The sequence below is a fragment of the Crotalus tigris genome, unplaced genomic scaffold (genome assembly GCF_016545835.1).
Source record: "Crotalus tigris isolate CLP2741 ecotype Arizona unplaced genomic scaffold, ASM1654583v1 scf7180000018371.15429387391:27106975, whole genome shotgun sequence".
In the NCBI taxonomy this organism is placed as follows: domain Eukaryota; kingdom Metazoa; phylum Chordata; class Lepidosauria; order Squamata; family Viperidae; genus Crotalus; species Crotalus tigris.
In genome coordinates this window covers 25,814,774-25,836,815 of record NW_024096970.1, presented here as the reverse complement: position 1 = coordinate 25,836,815, position 22,042 = coordinate 25,814,774, and the positions used below count along the sequence as shown (strand labels likewise).

Here is a 22,042-nt window from a genome sequence, read left to right as displayed (position 1 = left end):
GCAGTAAAGGGTATTTTTGAAGGACTGTGTACATTTATATCAATCTCTTTAAATACAGTATTTACATTACCTTTGGAAGCTCTTACTCGCCCACCAATAGGTCGACAGAGTTGATAAGAAGTAGAGATGTGCCCTTCATAGTAACAGCACTTGCTGTGGGAAATTTCTGTTTAAGAGATGTACATCTCTTAAATATTCTTCCCATGCTGACTTAAAAATGCTGTAATTTATATTTTGTAAATTCCAGTAGGGTGGTTTTGCCAGAAACTGGATGTAAACACTGAAACTGCCCCCCCCCCAATAAATTGAAAATCATGGTTATGTGACTGAGATTCTGCAAAAGGGCATAAAAGTAAGCCGGTTGCCAAACACTCAAAATGTGATCACATTATAACAGGTGTGTGTGCTGCTGTTGGAACTTCAAAGTTGGATTTTAAGTACCTTTTGGGCTGAGAGGGTGTCCCTCATACTTTCACTATTAAGCAAAGATTATCTGTAATCCTGCCTTGGTCATTGTGTGCTACAGATAGCTTTCAACTTGCCAGTGCAGACCTCAGTAGAGAATAGACACCCTTAATGTCTGTGAGTTTACTTCTGATAGCATATGCACATAATTGAAGGTAAACCATTTAAATAGTATAGACATATTTAAATAAAGCTGTGTATAACAGTGGATTAAATGTTCATTATTATCATGGTCACTGATAGTTGTTTTCTTCAAGAACTTTGAAACTAGTGTATTTGTATGAATTGCTTACACAATCCATTTTCCCTGTTTTAATAGACCATAGCTCTTTCTACTTTTTCTATTCATCCAGAGAAATAGTAGATTTAAGGAGTTCCTAGGTAATTATGCCTGTTTTCTTGTATTTTAAGAATGATCACATGACTGAGGCTCGCTTGTTCTTGCATTATGTTCAGGATATAAGGTCTAAAAGCTGCTGAATATATTAAATGTAATGCTATGTAACATTTTCAGGTACATTTTCAATCAAATATTAACTCTTCAATGCATTTATTCATATTATAGAGTTAGTCAACAGAGCAGAACCAACCTAATGACTGCAGATAACTTATCTATATGTTTCTGGCCTACTTTGATGAGACCTGACTTTGAAAACAGGGAGTTCCTGTCAACCACCAAAATCCTTCAGTCAGTAATAGAAACAGTCATTCAGCAATGTCAATTTTTCTTCTATGGTGGAGAAATTTCAGAAATGTCTGATAATGTAGCACATCAGCTTCCAGGTTCGAATCCAGTACAGATGGTGGACCCAATTTTACCACTACAATTACCACCACCTCTACAACCTCAGCTCATACAACCACAGTTGCAAGCAGATCCTCTTGGAATTATTTAAATAAAACAACTGACAAGAAGATGATTTGTCAAGAGCTTGGCAATGGAGGAAAACTGGACGTGCATGTTTCAAGATACAATGACAACTTCATTATGAAAGAATTTGAACCTAAACTAAGATACTTTTTGTTTGTAGTCACACTATCCACCTTGTTCATAACACTGCAGGTCAAAATTATGTGATTAGCATGACTGGAGAGGTTTAATTTTTTAAATCAGAAATAAAGTGCAAAGCTGCTGTTGCATGAACATTTATCGCAATCACTACCATTTCTGTGACAGTTTGTCACAATATATTGTGAATAAAACTTTTCTATAGAAATGTTATGATTAAATAAATCATTTATGGAACATTCAATACTTACAGCCTGCTTTAGGGCTGTTTTTTGTTATTTAATTGTCTCCCCTCCCCATCATTTTCATACCAGTTTAGTCCTATTCTATACCTAAAATACAATCCTGTCTTATTTGGAAATTATGAACTACTTATACTACATTGCAACATATTTTGGAAAAACAAACTGCACTGTTATAAATGCCACATTCCCATACTTCTTTTTCTCTTAAACCTGTGGATATTTTTGTTGAGGGCTTTAGAATTTTTTTTCTTGTAGCACAATACCAAGGACATGCTTATTGTAAGAGTGAGTTAAGCACTGTGCAAATATGTTATGATTATCTACTTTTCCCTTAATTTGCATTAATTAATGAAACTTTTTATAATACTGTTAATTCTGTAAACTGCATGTTTGAAAGATCATTGAAGGTCTTGTAAGCCTAATATATTTTCTATATTTTAATTTTTCCCACTAGGAAATTCATTTAGTATAGAGAAAATAATTTGATGATTTCATATAAGGCTGTATAACTTTTCATACATAAATGAGAACTTTGCTGTAGTGTAAACTTGCTAAACCAAACAATCTAGATCATAAATTTAACATATACACTATATCTATTTTTCTGTGACCCTCTAAAGGTATAAAAATCATTGCTAATATATAGCAATAAATACTTTGGGTACTGAAGCATCTAAATTTGTATATAAAAAGATACCTGTGTTCATTTTTTTTTCTGTGAGCTGTTGTACTATATTTTCAAAATAACTTTCACCATTTAAAATTACTTTTCTTTTTTATATTGGTACAAATATCTCTGTTAAAGAATGCTGCTTTACTTAATCATTCTTGATTAATAGTTGATAGAGTTAATAAATGTAATGAAAGGGTAGTTGTGGAAAAAAATGGAATGGCTTAAAATATTTGAATTGGCTCAGACTTCTGTCCACAAATGGAAGGGTTCCTTTCATCTATACAAGTGATTCAGTGGAGAGATCCCAACTTTCGCAGATTTCCAATGCTCCTAAAGAGACAATTTTACACCTCTAACAAATATTCAAAGAGAGAATGGGTAAAAGTTAGTCTATAAACAGAATGAAATTTGAATCCAGGTCTGAGTTTTCCTTACCAACTTTTTCTTTCATCTGCAAAATATGTTTACCTGAAAATAAGCTTTAGAAAAAAAAAACATTGCAATATCTGAAATAGTTGGGAAACTTTACTATCATTATTGTCATCTCATTATTTACTATCAGTTGCAGTACGTAGAACATTTTTGAATACTAAGGCAATTTAAGAATTTGATTTTAAAAACTTTTTAAAGGTTCTTATAGGCTTGGGCCTTCTGAAATAAAAAATGGCCTTTTTCTTTGTGTCCTAGGTATTGTACTTAGAGTTATGACTTACATTACATTATACTTAAGATACCATAACCCAGGCTGCTGTTAAAATATTTGTATATTATAAATTACCTTGATATTTGTGTTATATTCTTGCAAGTAATTATCTTTTCTACAAAAGCAAAATTCTCTATTCCAATTCAAAGCACACAGGATATAAATACAATAATAAAATTTGTCCTGTAAATGTAGTAGCATTAATTTGTTTTACATCATCTGCTGTTTAAATAGCTTTTATTTATAGCCATTAGTTTAACAAAGGCATTTTAAGAAAAAAATAAATTGCAAGCATTTTGTAAATGATTTCTAGGTTGCTAAAGAATTTATTTTTCTACTATAGATGGTATGACAAAAGCATCAAACTGTACAGGAAAAACCACATATTCCTCTTGCAGACCAGGCTTAAATTTCTCAGCCTAAAGACTATTCTATAGCACAATGATAGTTGAAATTTGATTTCTGTTTAGAATTGTCTTTTTGTATTTTAGTATGTCTTTCATTAATAATATACTGCTCATATCGAGAGTATAGGCAATTTCTTCAGTGCTGCTCTTAGCTATCTTTAAGGGCATGCTTCATGTTATCCTAGGCATCCTAGTCCAGCAGGGCATAAATATATCTGTGTCTGCATACCTATTACCCACTGACAGCATTTTGAATTCACACTCCGATTTAAAACTGAACCATCTCCGTAATTACATTATAGCTTTAAAAAAAATGTGTTGCTTGTCTTTTTTAATCCTGAAATTAAAATCTTTGGGACCCTTTTTCGGAGCACTCGGCAACATTTTTTGACCTGCTGCTTTTGTTTTAACTTCTCTGGGTGTTTATATGCACAAATTCATTTCCCCTTAAGCAGAATTGATGAGGCTCAATAATGGGAAAATCACTCTGAGGTATGTAGAAGCTAGCTTTCTTGTAATAATTTATGAGCTTCTTACCATAGTGTAACAAAAAGGCCTACACATGATTGCTAGACATCTAGCAATTTAGCTCACTCATTTTAGCTAATGGAGTACTTCATTGTACCTTGTATGTTGTTTTCTGAAGTTTTAAACCATAAACTACTGTAAATTCAGTCATTTTTAACAATGAATAGTGCTCAACAGCTGTCATTTTGACTCATCCCTCACGCCAACCGTCATTACATTTGTATGTTACAGAAATATGTGTAACTAGGCTGCAATGCTACAGTTATCCTTGTGTAATTCCACTAAGATCAGTAAAAAGGGTTGTAAACTTAAGCTGCAATTCTAAACTTAGTTATTAGGAAATACATCTAACTGTAGGTAATATGCTGTTCTAAGTTTAATGCATAGAATAACATTTTATAAATATATTTAGTTACATGCAAAATACATTAAAACAGCAGTCATATTCACCTGCATAACAGTAAGTTCCATTGAACTCAATAGCACTTATTTCCAAGAAGACGTGAGTGGCATTTTATATTAAATGATTTAGAAATTATTTTTACATTACACTCAAGACTAAGAATTTTGAAATAATGTAAATATAAGTATACAACTTTAACGAAAAGCAGCATTTTCCAATGTATGTGTTCTGCATTACTTGACTACTGGTTGCTAGAAACTACCATTGACTTGTTTTGTTTTCAAGATACTGGAGTTTAGTTTTAATTTCTCTAAAATTGTAAAGTAATGAACTAATTGGACAAGTTAAATAAATCAGGCCTCCACTTTCATTGTGATTTTATTTTTTACAGTAACAAATATATTGGCTGAAGCTGTAAGTACATACACAAACACTTAGCTCCTTTTTATGTAATCTTATAAAAGTTTAGAAAATGCTGCAGTGAGTTAAATATTGGTGAAGTTTATATGTATGCAGATTGCAATGAATAAAACATTAAGATGCCTGCTGTGTATAATAATCAGTTTTATATTCAACTTCTGAAGAGGCAAATTGCTCATTTTATCTCAAATACAGTAGTAAAAAAAGTTTGGAATTGAGTTCAATAAATTCTAGGAGTTGTATTTAATTGGAACAGAAGTCATTGGCAGATGGAATTAGACTTCCCATGTAGCCCCCTAAATATTGAGAGCTTTGGAATTTGGGAACCTTCCATAGCAGTATTGATGGAGGTGGGGGAGGGGAAGAGATACAGAGGGGGGGGAGGGAGGGAAATTATTACTGAGTGGAAGTCAGGTTATATAATATTGGATTTTCTCTCCCTCTTCCCCCCCCTCTCATATAGATTCGTTAAATAGGAATTGTGTATTTCTCAGGATAGATCTGTCATGTAACATTCAGGATCAATCCCTTGTCCTTTTGCTTATGCCAGTACAAAATTCATGCCAGTTCATTTTTTGTTTTGACTCTAATAGGTAAAGTGTTGCCAAAGTTTTGACTTTAATTTATTGTGAAATACACATAAATGTATAAAAACAACTAATTTTTGAAGTTTGGTATTAAAATCCACAGTAAATGCTCATAAACTCAGAGCAAACATGTTACAATTATCCACATTTTATTTGCTGATGCATTTTTGCTCCTTTTTTCATTTTGTGTCCCTCAACCAATACTGTGCCAGATTCTCTGAGCAGGAGATGCCTTAGAACAATGGTGGCGAACCTATGATGTGTGCCAGAGGTGGTACTCAGAGCCCTCTCTGGGCACGTGCACCCTAGCCCCGCCTCCCCCCACGGCCCCCTCATTAGCCCCCTGGAGGAGAGTCGCCCCAGGTGCAGCCCATGCAGAGTAGTGCAGCCAAGGACATGGCAGCGAGCAGCAGAGACAAGACTCCACTTTGCGCCCTGTTGCATGTAGATGCTGCGGGGTGTGGGTGGAGGGTGTTGCCGCCATGGCACTGCAGGGCCTCCTGGGTGATCTGCAGCAGGTTGTGGAGGCAGTGGTGACCCTGTGGGTGGGCGGGGACAGGGTGGGGCGGTTTTGGGGCACTCAGTCTTTAAAAGGTTCGTCATCACTGCCTTAGAACTTTTCTTCCTCTAGAGGTGCAAACTGACAGTAACTATAATCAGACAACTATTCTCCAGAATGTTTTTGTGTTTGGGAGGAAATTAAAAAGACTTGAGTGCTTTCAGAGCTGGTTAGTTTACTTTCCTCTTTTTCTGAGGCTCTCATTTGCATAGAAAAATTCTTGTGGTTGTAGCATGTGGTAAATTTGCTGGGATCCTTACACATTCTCAGCAACACAATCATTTATTGGGTGACCTATTCTGCTAAACCATAATATGTTTTTTTTAGGTTTGGCAAATTGTGTTGTGTAAACCTAGGACATAGTTTGTTAATTAAGGTTTTACATGTATTAACTAAATGGTGGAATATTAAACAATGCCTAAGCAAAAAAAAAAAAAAAACTTGTACAATGTGTGGATCCACTCTTATTGACAGATAAATACTATTTCATACTAGTAGTTTGAAAGCAAATACGTGAATGGATTTTGATACATATGTGAGCCTTCTAGTCTTCTCTTGCAACCTGTTATCTGTCAATTATTGAGAATACATAGAGGGACTGTTTGTCAGATAATTGGATGTGAAACTGAGAACAGTCTAGATTGTTGCTTCTGTGCTATCCTCCCTTCTGGGCAGCTTCATCCCCTGCTTGACATAGTGGATTCTGTGGCCAGGTTGGTGGTGGAATCCCTCAGGCTGTTTAAGACTTTAACCTATTCAGAAGCTTCTTGGATTAGCATCGAAACATTTTCCAAGTAAAAAACCAAGATAGTCCAGTTTGCCTTTTGGACAAAGCATCTTTGGAACTACCATGATCTGGATAATTGAGAATCTCCATAGACATACTTGCCACAAATAAAGCAGAACATATTACTTTTGTTCGGATACTGGCAAGACATTTCTGTTGTCACTATAGTAAGCCTGTAACTGGCTTGCTTACTATGTAAATTATATGTGGATAGACAATGCTTTGCCTTAAAACAATTGCATCAAAATATATGGAAACTGGTATCAATTAAATGAGTTGCATCTGTGCATGCAAACTTCTTTTATAGCCTTTCCAGGCAGCATCCATCCAGCCTAGGCATGTATAGAAAAAATGGCAAAAATAAGATTTCTATAAAATGATATGTTATAAGTTAAATTGCATTTTCGTGATTAGCAGCCAAAAATCTAAGGTAGTGTTCAATAAGCAAAATCTTTGTTGGCCAGTGTATTTAGTAGTTTGGGGTCTTGCTCAAGCCAGTAAAATCATGGAGATTTTGATTTTGCCAAATATAAGGTTTTTTAGTTACTGGTCTCTGGCTACCCATTAATCTTTTTCTTGTCAAATGTGTATTTTGCTATTATTAAAAGAACAATTAAGACTGCTCAATTTATTCAGTGTAATACTGCAAGTGGGGGGGCATTTGAACAGAATGAATGGGCTGCTTGAAAGGATGAGAATATATATGTGTTGATGGACAGTTTAAGAATAACATATCGTAAGGCAGTGTATCATCAGGATCAAAGAAACATCGCTTTATATTATCAGATTTAGCATTTTTGTAGGGAAGAGTGGGCAGTCGAAGATCACAAGCTACATGGCCACAATTATGGGGAAACCATAGTTTGTTTTTGAGGGACAAAATATGAAAACTATAGTATAAGTTTTAAAATAAATTTAATATTGTCTTCAATTTTATTCCAAGCTTTTCCACAAAGAAAATCTTGCTCCAGCCCACTGTCCATTGTTGCTTTGTAACCTTGGCTCCCCCACCTCCATCAAAAATGTTACTTGAAGCATCCAAGCACCAAGAGCTATCACCATTTAATGAAGGTCTTTTATGAGTTAAGGTATCTCAGACTGATATCAAAATGGAAATGGAGCAATAGAGGATCTGCAAGAGTGTCACATATCAGCTATATTAGGTATTTCTAAGGAATAATTGAAAATGAAAATGAAAAACTGTTAACAGGATTAATCTTATATTAAGCTTTGAAGATTTTTCTCCAAAAAGAACTTGTTGGATATGCTGAGCAATCTAAAGAAAATGATGCATTGCTGATACTTTTATATGTAAATCCAAAGACGTGAAAATATTTTTTTAAAAAAATGAGATAATAATTGCATAAAACAACAGTCTGCTTTCTATATAGGGTTAATGCATTTTAATATGTTCTAAAATCAAGCAAAGTAGTGGATTTGGTGAAATTCACTGTACAGGGTAAACATTCAGATAAATCAACCAGCTAAGAACCTTGGGAGAAAAGATCCCCACCATAGAATAGGTACCGTTTGTCAAACAGTGACAGATGATGGGTGGCATGGCAAACTGAGTTACATGTTTTTAGCTGTCTCACAAATGTAAGATGTGTTTAAATTGTCTCTTGCCTCCATATCTCTGCAGTAAAGGGATGAATACATTATCATTTCAGAGGAGTGTAAATAGTGTTGCTTTTTAAAGTTTTTTTAAATCTTTTAGATTAATCATGATGCAACTTGTGAGTCAATTCTTCTTTCTGAGATGTTACTTTAAAACATTTATTTTAAAAATGTAGGTATTTAAAAAATCCTACTGATTGAAAAGACTTTAATATTTCTTTTCTCTCTTTATTTTAAAGTTGTTACATATCCAGTCCTATTGCAAAAATGCATTTGACTGGTAATATAATCAGTAAAATCACTTGAAAGCCTACATCATGCCAGCCATTAAAAGTTGCTTTCCATATGATAGCACAAAATATGTGTAATGACTATACTCCTGTGGATAAAGCCTGTTCCCTTCCTTTCCAGCTGAACCTACAATATCTAACAGGGACATAGATGAAAGTACTTAGAAGTTCTTAGCAGCGAATATGAAGTAGGCAATAAAGAATTAACTCTACTTCTGGAAGGCAGGGATTCCTTTTCCATAGAAGAAAATTCACGTTTGTCACTCTGGTAAAGATGAAAAAGAAGCGCCTAAGTGCCTAATTCTACCTTGATCCAGAATAGTTATACACCTGGAAATACAAATGGAATAGTTTTCTAATTCTGAAGAAGAAATTATCTCTCTGCATCAAGGCACCTAGCAACCACCAGGACTTTTTAATTCATTTGATTTGCCTTTAAATTATGGTACAAAAGTCAGAAATTTGTGGCATAAGCAGCTCATGAATCTTAGAAGTAGGGCTGAAGAGGGGAATAGAAACTAAAAAAATTATGTAGACAGGTTTTCTCTTCTTAGATCAGGGGTGTCAAATTGCCAGCCCGCGGGCTGGATGCATCATAGTGAAACTGCACCCACCCCATTGTGGCAATGGCAAAAAAGTTGTGATACGTCAGTTTCTAGAGCAGGAATTAACCACAAAGATCTTTAAAAATATACAGTATTTGTCTCTGTTTACAAATAACTGAAGGTGAGAAACATATCCAACACACCTTCTGTCAAGGCCCCATCAGATTCCAGTTTGGAGGATGAGGAGGAGTTGTAACCAGGACTGTCCATCAGGGGTGGCATGTTTCCCCTGGAATGTTTGGAGAGGCCAGGAGCTGAGGATTATGCTGTCCCAGGCCCCTCAGACATTGGGGAGGTGGTTGACCAGACATGTAGTTGCCTGCCCTTGCAAACACAGGGAAGGATTTGCTGCAGATAGGCAGGGGTGATGAGAGACAACAGATCCTCTCTGAGAAGGAACAACTGCCTCCCCCACTCAATTCGAGGGCATGGAGAATGTAGCGGAGGCAAGATTAAAGGAGGTCTGCAAAGCTGCTTGGGAAAAGGTCACCCTGCCCCTCCTCACAAGGAACACTTAGTTGGGTTGACTTAAGCAGAGGCCTGGGAAGGGTGTCTTTGTTGATAACAATTCTTTTGCTTTGGCATGCATTTCCCGGGCCTTGGAAAAATTCTGTTTTGAATCATGTTTCTGCCTTTGCCTTGTGGACTAGCCTTTCGCTTGTGGACCTTGAATCTTGTGTATGACTTAGGGACTTTCCCCTATGGACTTGCACTTTGTTTTGGGACTTCCTCGCTGCCTTTGTGACTCAACTCTGGTGATTATTGGCTTTTGTACGTGGGACTGTGGGTGGCTGCCTCCAGAGAAGTTTGGCCTGGAGCTTTATCGGCTAGTGTGGGACCATTTGTTGTGGAATTAGCAGAACAATAAAGGACCCTATTGAAGCCTGCATCTGTCTAGGTGACCTGGGTCATAACATCTTCCTCCTCACAACAACAACCTGACAGGTGGGTTGGGTTGAGAGAAAGTGACTGACCCAAAGTCATCCAGCTGGCTTTCATGGATAAAGCAGGACTTGAATTCAGGATCTCCCGCTTTCAAGCCTGGTTCCTTAACCACCAGACCAAACTGGCTCTCTTAGATTAGATGCAGTAAATCATATCTATGTTTTTCATTAGATATGAAAAAAAATCTAATAATAAAATATTTGTTAAGTGCTAAGAAGTTACAGTCTAATGGCTGTGGGCTAGATTACTATTGATCATTCAGAAAAAGAAAATTCCTGCTCCAGCTGTTAAATAGTTAAATTTATGATCTAAAATATTTATTTAATATTGCTCCTCAGCCCCTGTGTTCTGTCTTTCAAGAGAAATTCTGGGAGTTGAAGTCCTCATGTCTTAAAGTTGCCAAGTTGCTCTAAAACAATAGATCCAACAGAACAACCCATTAGTAATTGGGGCTAAAGCAGTCTTTGCCAAGATAGCAACATTTTTCTCCTAAATCCCTTGTTGATTCGGATATATGTTATACTTTTATTGTAAAAAAAATGCATTTTCTTCTCCAAATGGACTTATAAAATCCTGAATGCCTGCAGAATATGAAGATCTGCTTTCTCTTTGGCTAACATTGGTATTTCAATTCTAGAACTAGCATTAAATGCCCCCAATCAGCAGGGCATTGCAGCTGCTCTTTTCTTAAGGACATAGTAATTGTGATAGGAGAGTATGCTTCCATTCTCCTGCCATTAAAATAATTCATTTTTAAAATCTCCTAGCAGAGAATTTACTGGCAGCTTTAAACATTTTAAGAAACTTGTTTTCTTTTTCTTTTTTGTCTGCCAGTGAGTTTTGGCCACATATATGATTATCTTCAAATGCATTCTACATGATGTATCTGTGAATTATTCATATAACGGAGTTGTTAATTAATAGAAGTTCACAGAAACTACTTGCGTGAATTTACCTGCCAAGAGGCAAAAGATCTTTGGAGAGGAGGTTTTATCATTATTAACAGCAGTTAGGAAGGAGCAAGAGTCAAAATAAAATTATTATTTTTTAAAAAAAAAACACTAATATCATAGCATCCTTATTTCTCCCTTATACCATGTGATAGTGAGGAACTATCATTTCTGATTTCTTAAAGGACAGATATTCATGGAATGAAGGCATAAGAAAAGTAAAGTAATTTAATATCCAGATTCAGGCACTAACTTCAGTACCTATTTAGGAATCTGAGCTTGTGAAGACTGTCTGCTTCTGCTCAGCTTGAGATCCCTGGACTTCTGCTCACCATGAGATCCCTGGACTTCTCTCTCTCTCCCAGACTTTCTAATAGGGCTTTCCTGCAAGTCTCCCAGCTAAGTCCATCTACAGAAGCAAATACAACGCAACCAAATAAAGATTGTAAGTGTTGCATTTTTCTTCTTTTTACACACTCCATCAACCCTGTGCCATATGATCCAGACATGTATGACATTTGTGAGACCGGGGCAGGCTTGAATCAATTTTCTTTAAAAGTGTACCCCCCTCCAAAAAACAAAACAAAACAAAAACCCCACAACAACAAGATGCCAAGCATCAAGAAAAAAGTATCTGAAATATTAAAATACAAAAAGGGAAGCTAGGTTGCTAAACAGTGGAAAATAAGGGGTAAAAATAAGGGATCAGTGTAGAATAGTGGTTCTCAACCTGTGGTCCACAAATCTCTGGGGGGCTACAATGTCATCACAGGGAGTCCACGAAGGCTTGAAGAAATATTATGATTTAAATCTTGAGTTAAGTCATGGTGGTACATGGCTAGGATCCATGGCCACAAAAGGTATTTAAAGGGGGTTTGTAGTGATGAAAAGTTTGAGAACATTGGTGAAGATGAAAGATCAGCATATGTTGTCAACTGCATAGTAACCACCACTATAAATATTGGTGTTAAACTTTAAATCCCTGAACAGTTCTAGGCCTCCCCCATTACATGTCCCCATTTCATATTTGAGGATAAACACTTGCAAAGATGTCCCCACTGTCAAAGATTCATTTACTCAGCCTGTTGGAGAAGTAATGGAAAGTAGTTTCTCAGGAGTTACATTTATCTCCCAGTCTCTCTCTTTAAAAAGGCAGTGAAATGTATCACTTTTCCTAAGCTTATCATTATTAATTATATTTTGTATTAATTTTAATGTATGTTGCTTAACTCTTTGCATAGTCCTTTAAAGATAAGTTACTTAAATTACTTCCTTGGATTTAGAGTTAAAATCCAAGTTAAAATCCATTACCATTTCATACAAGATCTTCCACTGTAAAGAACAGAGATTGCTTTTCAGTGTGGTATGCATGTAAACAAGAATTTGCCCTCCAAATAAATGACATTTAGGATTTGTTATCAATGTTGTCAGTGTTGACTGAAGTTATTTTTAAGTAAGCTAATCTATTTCTTTTAAGCAAAATATTGCAATTAGATTGTTACTTTCCCATTTCTTTGGCAAGGTATATTTTAGTTCTCAATAATTAACATACTGTGAGTCATTTTTTAAACAGAAAATGAAAATGGCAAAAGCTTCCAAAAGTCACACTCTGCTTCAGATGTCAGCTGGACATATTATTTCCAGTTCTTCCTTGGAATGATGGTGGCTACTTCCAAAGAAATCTGATGGTCCACATCTTGGAGGCTAGAGATGCTACCGTCTGCGCTGAATTTATTTATCTAATTTATCTAGCCACCCATTTCATTGAAAGCAACTCTGGACAGTGTGTCAGTTTTTAATTTAATTTTATTTATTTATAAGTGTGTGGAAGTCAGTGCTGTTGGGCAAAGAAGTCCAGAAAGGAGTCAAAAATATGTTCTAATAATTTACAGAAGATAATTTTTCATACTTTTCAGAGATTCCTTTCCCTGACTCCAACTATTGGCTTACAGCCTCATCAGTACAGTCTCTTAGCTCTCTGTGCAGCATTTGCAGAATACAGATGGCTGGGAAAGCTTCCATGGGGAGAAGATATCCAGGAAACCTACCACTGCTAGCATTATATTAAAAGGTGATGTCCCTGACACTGTAATGGAGTTCTTTGGTTTTCAAGGACAGCAGCTGACCTCAGAAAACCCAAGGCAGTAGAGGCTTTTTTTTTTTTTGCATTTTTACTATTTACAATATGTATTTACAGTAGGTATGTATAATACAATCCTGTCTTTTACTAGGTGTCAGGTTTCTTCCCAAGTCTCCTTCTCTATAACTTTCCTTCTACCGCTTTACTTCCTCCTTCATTCTCCCTCTCTCCTGTTTCTGGCTCATCAAAGAGTGAAAAGAAAAGAAAAAGCTGGATTTACTGCATTGTGTTCATTGTGGCTTGACTCCTTCTCCTGGATCTGCTCAGCTGATCATTTTTTCCTCCATACTGGGAAAAACATCTCTCAGGGTCTTGTGCCCAGTGCTTCCCAGAGACCTGGACTTTTCAATGACCGCTGATTCCTTCCTTCCCCTCTTGGGCCCTGCATGAAGATGTTGTCTCTCTGAGACTTCCCTCTCTCCTGTAAACTTTTATTCCTGTTCCCTGACCAGTTACTGACAATTGCCCTGCACACTCATGTAACTTTGCTCTCCAATTTTTTCCTCAGCCACTCTGTTTTGCTCAGTCTTTTTCTCTCTTCATCTTTCCTTCTGTCTTACTCCAATTTTTAATCAGACCCCAGCCATTGAGGAAGTGAGTCTCACCATACCTGTTTACCAGGCTGGACCAAAGGCCCTATTGTCTCTACATCACTCCACATCAGCCCTGGCTATCAGTCAGGTCAGCACAGTTGCCCTTTAAGGCCTGATCTGAGGTACTTTCTCTCCTTTTCTCTCTCCATTTGCTGACTCCATGCCAGCACAGCAGCAGCCAGCACAGCCCATTAGAAACATGCCATCTTCTCAATATGTTATTAAGTGTAAGAAATGATCCCGATGTTCTTCTAGTATGGCTAACATAAGTCTTAATGTTTCTCAGCTGCTTTTCATCATCTTCCTGGAACTGAAAGGACCATTTAAGCTATCAAATTCAACCCCCTTCTGAGTGCAGGAATACCAATTTAAGTATCCTCAACTGAAGCAGAGGTACAGCCTCTGAAGGGGCCCTATTACCTTTCAAAATAGCAGGTTCTTCTGGAAAACAACTGTGGCTGATGAAAGTCACCCCCTCCCAATAATCAACTGGATTCTGCCTTCCTGTTAGTTGAATCTGAAGATATAGTGCCCATTGGAAAGTGATAAAAATTAGATGTTAAGGATGTTGGATAATAGATGAAAAATGATGACTTGAACCAATGCAGTCTTTCCCCATTTCCATCATAACCACGATAGGCGGTTTCAGTTCCACACATGAAAAGAATATTGGGAAAAAGAGGGCATGGCATCATTTCATTGACTTTCAGGTTATCCAGTATTATACCACTCAGCATGCCTAAGATTTTTAGAAATATTTATTTTGCAATGTTCTCAGAAACAGAATTTATAGCAAATAAACTCATGCCAGAATTTGTCAGAGAACAAAGTTTTTACTGATGAAATTATGATGTAAAATCCAAAATCTTGCTTGCAATTTTGTCTCATTTTCAATTTTTATGAGGAAATATATTTCTAATGTTAGTATGTGAAGGAAATAAGACATATTTGAGTTATAAACTTTTATAAAAACATTCATTAACTATTTGATTATAAGCTGCATCATTAAAAAGAAAAAAATAGAAGCAGTAGTATTCTGCCCCATATAAGAACCAGTAGGATTCATAAATTCAGTACATAAATATTGAACTTGTAGAATTTGTGTGATCTAACAAATCTGGGGAACAATACTAGACCTTTCTCCACAGAGGTCATTTTTGGATATGTTTCACTTTTTTTTCTAGGAACTGATACATGTTCCTTGGTATCTCTTCATTATTTGATTTTATCATATATTACGTACATTTTAAAAATATGGGTGCCTCGACCTTTTCCTCAAGCTTACATTTTTTCAATAGTCTATTTTCAATCCTCTTTGCCATTACTGTACCCTGCCAAGTCACAACTCCTGTTTCTAGAATAAAAAGCAAGCCTACAAAATAGTTATGTATGAATGTCATGTGCAATTTAGCAATGCACTAATGATGCCAAAGATGAGTATGATTCCACATGTGTTTCTCCAATTGGCCAAAAGAAATAAAGTGCTTTGCATTCTTTCTTGCATGAAGAAATCAAGTTGTGGGAGTATTTGCAGAACATTTTCCCTTCATGAAGGCCACCTGGCTGCCTTTCCCCAAAACCAGAGGACATCCTTATTTAAAAAATAATATTGTTCATACATGCATTCCTATGCTCACACACAAACACACACACACACACACACACACACACACACTGTTTACACTTTTAAAAATAATTGCTTTGGGAAATTGTTGCAAAAAGGCCCCAATTTATTGACGTGTATAAATAGTAGATGAAGACTTAAACAACATCAATGGAATGCTCTGGAAAAAGAATGAGATTCGATTTATTATGCCTAATCTTTTATTGATGATGTATTTGGAAAAGCTGGCTGCATATTTAGACATGAAAGCTTCCAAGTAGCACAGAGCCATTATCAGCCTGTTATTTCATCTTTGCATGTCAGTTTTCTGTGCTATGTTTGAATGGCTGCTTTTGTTGTGTTTCCTGAAGGGAGTAGCTCTTTGCGTGGGTATGTTTGCTTTGGAAAGTGTATGGCAAAACATATGCCAGTTCTGTTTTTCATTTTGTTTTGTTTTACAAATGTCACTATCAAAGAGTTAGTATACAAAGTCTTCCGCCTGAATCACAATTGGTGTACTGTTTCAGATGCTTGGTTTCTGACAGTTGAATTCTTCATCAAAGTTTGTCTCGTTTGCATTTTTTTATTTATAAAAATCTTGAATGCTAAGGGAATTTTGATTTGTTTTGCAATAGACAGGGAAGTTACATAGTTCTGCCAATAGCACACCCAAACGCAAAAAGGGGAAATCTGTAATATTTTTCTCATTCAGTCAGTCTGAGAAAGAATGTCAGAACATTAGGCATTATCTTTTACAGGATACCAATGGCCCTTGGTTTTCCAAAATAAAGCTGAAGGCCTGGAAAAGGACATCTTTATTTTTTTATGAAAGGCAGGTCCATAAAGAAAAAAAAACCAATGGACTTTGTACCTGACTGAAAACATTTGGCAATTATTTCTGGCAAGATCACACAACTTTCTTGTGATGCTGTGTTGTTATAACACAACAAGTAAATAATCCAGTCAGGACATTTTAAAACTGAGCTATGTGATTGTTTTAAATCACATAGGGGCAAATGCCGATGGCACATTTTCTGTATGTTCATGAGGGCAATTCTCTTTTTTTCAGTACTTGTTTTTTATCTCTAATATCTATTGTTTAGTGTTAATGGTCCAGAAATAAGCTGCACAGCATGTATTTTTAGGTTGTGTCTTTATATGAGTCTTGCACATTATATTTTCTATTTTTTGGAACCAATGGAATTGCAGGATAGCAAACACACAGTTTCTGATATGGTTGAATCACAAATAGATTCAGTGTATCAACTGCCAGTAGGGAGTTTATGGCTTTTTACTTTAAGACTGTTCAAAGATAACCAAACCATGTATTTGAAATAGTGCAATAACTACCATTTATATGAAGCTGAAAAACAGATATAAATTTCTAGGCTGTTCTGTGTCATAGACAACTCAATAAAATTTGAAATTACTTGAAAATCCACTTCTTTGTCAGAACTGCTTGAATATTCAGTTCCATCTTTTGTTAAAAAATGAAATAGTGGTTAAATGAGAAAGAGATAGTTTTGAACTTTTAAATATTTACTTCATCAACTTTGGTCTCTTTTCCTTTCCTTGCATTTTCATTATCAACCCTTCATATTCATCTACCTCCACAAATTGTGTAATTGTGATTATACTCACAAGGGCTTGGGATAGTTCTATCCCTTAAAAGTACCCTTTCAAATACCAAATTTCAAAATATTTCAACTATGCAATGCCTCTTGTTGAGTCCTCCTTATCCTAATATTATATTCCTAAGGTTTTTTTAAAAAAAATAAGTCAAAAAGCTGTTATTTGCAACCAAGCCTGGAGTAGCAAGATTCATCATGTCAGGTAAGGCAGATGAACGGGCAAAGAAATTGCACACAATTCGTTCAGTGATTCACAACTCTTTTGTTTTCTCAGAAATGGTGATTATGCAAATGCATATGAATAATTTGTTTTCAGCAAGGTATGCTAATTTACAAGGAAATTTTCCTTTTATTTTAAGCATGAAAGGTGGGAGGTAAGCGTAAGTTTGAATTTAATTCCAAAGCAGTAAAGACATTCAATTTGAAATTCTGGAAGTCCAGAATTTTTTTTAAAAAAGGGATATAGGAACTATGCATTATGAAACCAGTACAGATTCCTTTTCCTGTCTAAATAGGCATTCTCTTTTGAGAGCATGGACGTACACACACCTGGAGATAAAAAAGGCTTATTAAAATATGATATAATTTAGATGCTACCTTAAATTGCTGGGGGATAAATTTTGTATTAAAAAATCAAACTGGAAACAGCCACCATTAGCTTCTTAAAATTTGGAACTACCGGTAATGCATATTTTTAATAATTTTATATAATACTCATTCTTCCTCTGCATCAATTTAGATATTTTATAAAAAGTGACTTCCTCATACAACAACTATTTGTAGTTACAATATAGATGAAAAGTAACCAAGCCTCACATTTACAACTTTCACAAATATGTGAAACAAAGGAAATAAGATAATAAGTGCAGTCATGATTTCACTTAGCAACCATTTTGCTTAATGACCAAGTTGCTGGTTCCAACTGTGGTCTCTATAGGACTACCTGTATTGTTATTAAATAAAGAGTAATTTCACTCTTTTCTAATGTATATTTATATAGTTAATTAATTAATTTCTACAGCAGCCCATCTCAACCCAGTGACTCTGGGCAGTGAGCAATTGTAAAGTCATTTATATTATAATGATAATGAAATATCGTATATAACTTATATGGTCCTCATTAAAAATTGTGTAGAATTAGTTTTTTTCATATGAAAGCATTAGTATTAGTTTAATTTATTAGCATCATATTCCATTTTTCCATTTATCAATCAATATTACTCATCAGGTTTTTAAGAAGACACTAGACAGTCACGTATCTGAAATGGTATAGGTTCTCCTGCTTGAGCAGGGGCTGGACTAGAAGACCTCCAAGGTCCCTTCCAGCTCTATTCTATTCTATTTATTTATTTATTTATGAGACTTATATACCGCTTTAAGTGCAAGCACTCTCTAAGTGGTGTACACCAGTAAGCAATGTATATATATATATATTTACATTGCCCCCAACAATCTGGGTCCTCATTTTACCTACCCCGGAAGGATGGAAGGCTGAGTAAACCCTGAGCCGGTGAGATTTGAACCGCTGGCCTGCTGAACACAGTCAGCTAAAGTGGCCTGCAGTACTGCACTCTAATTGCTGCGCCACCTCAGCTCTATTCTATTCTATTCTATTCTATTCTATTCTATTCTATTCTATTCTATTCTATTTAGCAATTATTAATAAATTTGTCACTTGTATTGTATCATTTTAGGCATCTGGTTTTAAATTTCCCTTACTGAACTAATAAAATAATTACAGGTATTGTTTATAGTTGATGGCTGTTATTAATATTTGAATAATTTTATTCTCAGAATTCTTGAACTAAACATTTAATATAAATTTGAACTTACTAGAATCATTCTGTATACTGTGGTGCCCTAAAAGCTCATACATAAATGTTGGGGACTCCATAGCCCAATTCACCAGCTATGTGTACCTTGAGAGAGGTATTAATCTTTTCAAAACAATGAATTATTTTCATTGTTGCTTAATCAAATCTCCCCCCCTCCCTTTTCCAAAGCATGTTGATATATACAGAATTTCAACCTTCTGGAGATCCTCTAGGTTTCTAATACTGACAGCCACTTATTCAGTTGTAATACTTGAGAGCTGAATATGATTTCAAAGGAATCTCACTGACTATTTATTGGATACTTGTATACTTTTATGTTCTTTCTGCTTTGCAGTGTATGGAATATTTGCAAAGCTTCATTCTTTCATGTGTTCCCTTGTCTTTGAAAAGTATCATAGTCTTAGATAAACCCAGGATTACATTTTTGTATTGTTTTATTCTTTTTAATATTGGAATTTGCCCAGAGTTACCTTGTGGAATGATGGGCAGAAGACAGAATAACTAAATAAATAAATAAGCAAAAAAGCAAATAAACAAATGTGGGACATGAGATGACTTCTCTTCTCTACAGAAAAAAACAATTTGGAAGATGGAGACAATGTATTCAACATTACAATGTTGATTTTATTTGTAGGACACTGAACAATCAATCATACTATGCAATTACTATTTTTATATGTGATAAGAAGTGGAAAAGATTTAGTTGAAAAAAATAGTCTTTTGGGAAGTTCATATTGCACTTGTCTCCCTGGATTTCTTTCTCAGTTTCCTAACAAACATTTCAAGATGTACCAGTATGCATCTTAGCTAATATTTGGTTACAGAAAACTTCAAAGAGGAATTAGACATCTTGCCAGTTTTCCCCAAGTCTAATGCTAGGAGCAAGATTTCTCAAGCTCCTAATGTGCTCTCCAATAAACTACATGGTTTTAGATCAAACACTAGTTTGTCTGAAGAGAGCCCATCTAAAGAGATATTTCCTCTTTTTTCATCCACATCAAGTGTATTGGATGCTTCATCTTATTCTACAACTCATGGAACAATTTACCTCATAGGATAAGCAAACTAATATGTCTTCTTGTCTGTATCTTTTGACTTGGTGTCTATGCAGATGTCCTACTTGGCAAAGCAAAAGCATGCTTGCATAGCACTGAGACTGTCTGCTAAACAAGTATGGTGATTTGCAGTACAGTATCTGATTGGTATTTTTAGAAGCATTTGTATTTGCCAGCTTCCTTTAAGGTCAAAGCTATATCTTGCAAACAGATGGCTGAAGTTCAAGGTATTAAGAGATTTCAGAGATGTTTTTACTTGCAGGGTGCTGTCCAAGATTTTTTTCTATGTTTAGTTCAAGTATCTTTTTAAAAAAACAGGAAATGTATAATGTTCAATTCAGATAATTAAACAACAATTTCACTCCAATGCATTATAGTAGTGCAGGACTGAAAGGTTGAACTTAGAATTGGAAGATTTAGATCCGCAGCCTATTCAGACACATAACGTACTGGATGGCTTTGGCAAAATCATAGCATATTGAATTAATCCTGTAACCTGAGTTAGTGTAACACATTGAACCATAAAATAAACACATAGGTTGAATTGGCAGAATACAGGAACCTGAAATGATCCAATGACAATTTAGCTTAGCATATTATGGAAAGCTAATCAGATTCTATTTTTTTTCTAATAACAAAAGTAAGTAGAGGCACTTAAACTTTGAAGCTGGTGGCTATAGCATGCAATAGAAGGACACTTCCCCTCTATTTTTAGATGCAATTCTTTTCGATGTCCCTAATAAACAAAAAGCAGTGCTATTTGGATACGCTCTTTTCCAACTAAAACATGGCTGCCATTTTCTGACCCCATTCACATGTTCTGTAATTTTGTCTCAATGCTGACCAAACAAAAGGAATCTCTCTCTCTCTCTCTCTCCCCCCCCTCCCTCCCTCCCTCTCCCACCTTTTCCATTTCTGCCTAGAATCCTGAATCCTCTCTAATGTCCAATTTCTAAAATCACACCTGGATTCAAACTGGTAACCAATACAATTCACAAAGCAGGAACATTACATGGGTATATTGAGGTATGCCTGTATCTACCCTTTTCAATGGGTGGAAACTAATCAAGGGGAGAAGCAACCAAGAACTAAGGAGAAATTCCCTGACAGTTAGAACAATTAACCAGTGGAATGACTCACCTCCAGAAGTGGAAGTTTTTAAGAAGAGATTGGACAACCATTTGTCTGAAATTGTATAGGGTTTCCTGCTTGAACAGGGAGATGGACTAGAATACCTCCAAAATCCCTTCCAACTCTATTATTCTGTTACCTGCCCCATACATTCTAGACCAGTTAAGTTTCCACATAGTGTTCAAGGGCAGCCCATGTTTCCGATAAAGCAGTGTTTTGTGATTGGCAGTAACTACCATGACAGTCATTGTGCAAAAAAGATTTTTCATATTTTTATTTCATCTCATCTCATCTCTGTAAAGAATTGGGGATCCTCAGTCTATCTTCTAGCCCCCAAGCTGTTAGATGATGTGTGTTACATTCCATTTAATAACAATGCACTTTGCATCAAGCACTTTGGAATGGATGTGCTTAGCCTTTAGCTAGTATATAGCTTAAGAAAACAGCATGGGTATTTCCATGACGTTACTTTTAGTTTGTGCATCCTGCACAATGCTTGAATGGGTTCAAAAAGGGGTGCCCCTTAATGGTTAGGCTTTTTTATGTGAACCAGGAAGAGAGAATTAAGATATTGTTTGACACAGAAGATTAAGAATGATTGACAGAGTTACCACAGTGAGGGCAACAGTTCAAAAATAATCTGGTCCTTAGTGGCTAAAATTATTAGCAGCTGGCCTAAATTCCAGAGCATGGGGAATCGGGTAGAATGAATGACTATTTGAAATCTCACATCCATAAAAATCATACTGTAAATATCCGTTCCTCCCAGGATGAGTTGAGCCCACATATAAATCAGAGTCAAATGAGATGTTACTGACATTTTTGGAAAGCTGTGTAATAAATAAGATATAGTTAGGACAC

At 35.6% G+C, this 22,042-nt stretch overlaps 1 protein-coding gene across 5 annotated transcripts in view; it reads left to right on the top strand.

Annotated features, from left to right (window-relative positions):
* The window catches only part of ARHGAP5 (Rho GTPase activating protein 5), a 39,302-nt gene extending 34,326 nt beyond the window's left edge, over positions 1 to 4,976 (top strand). For all 5 annotated transcript variants that reach the window (XM_039351883.1, XM_039351881.1, XM_039351880.1 and 2 more), the window contains one exon: positions 1,031 to 4,976. In XM_039351883.1, the coding sequence (XP_039207817.1) occupies positions 1,031 to 1,361 (331 nt within the window). In that variant the 3' untranslated portion in view covers positions 1,362 to 4,976. The remainder of the gene's footprint in view (positions 1 to 1,030) is intronic.
* The last annotated feature ends 17,066 nt before the right edge of the window (positions 4,977 to 22,042 follow it).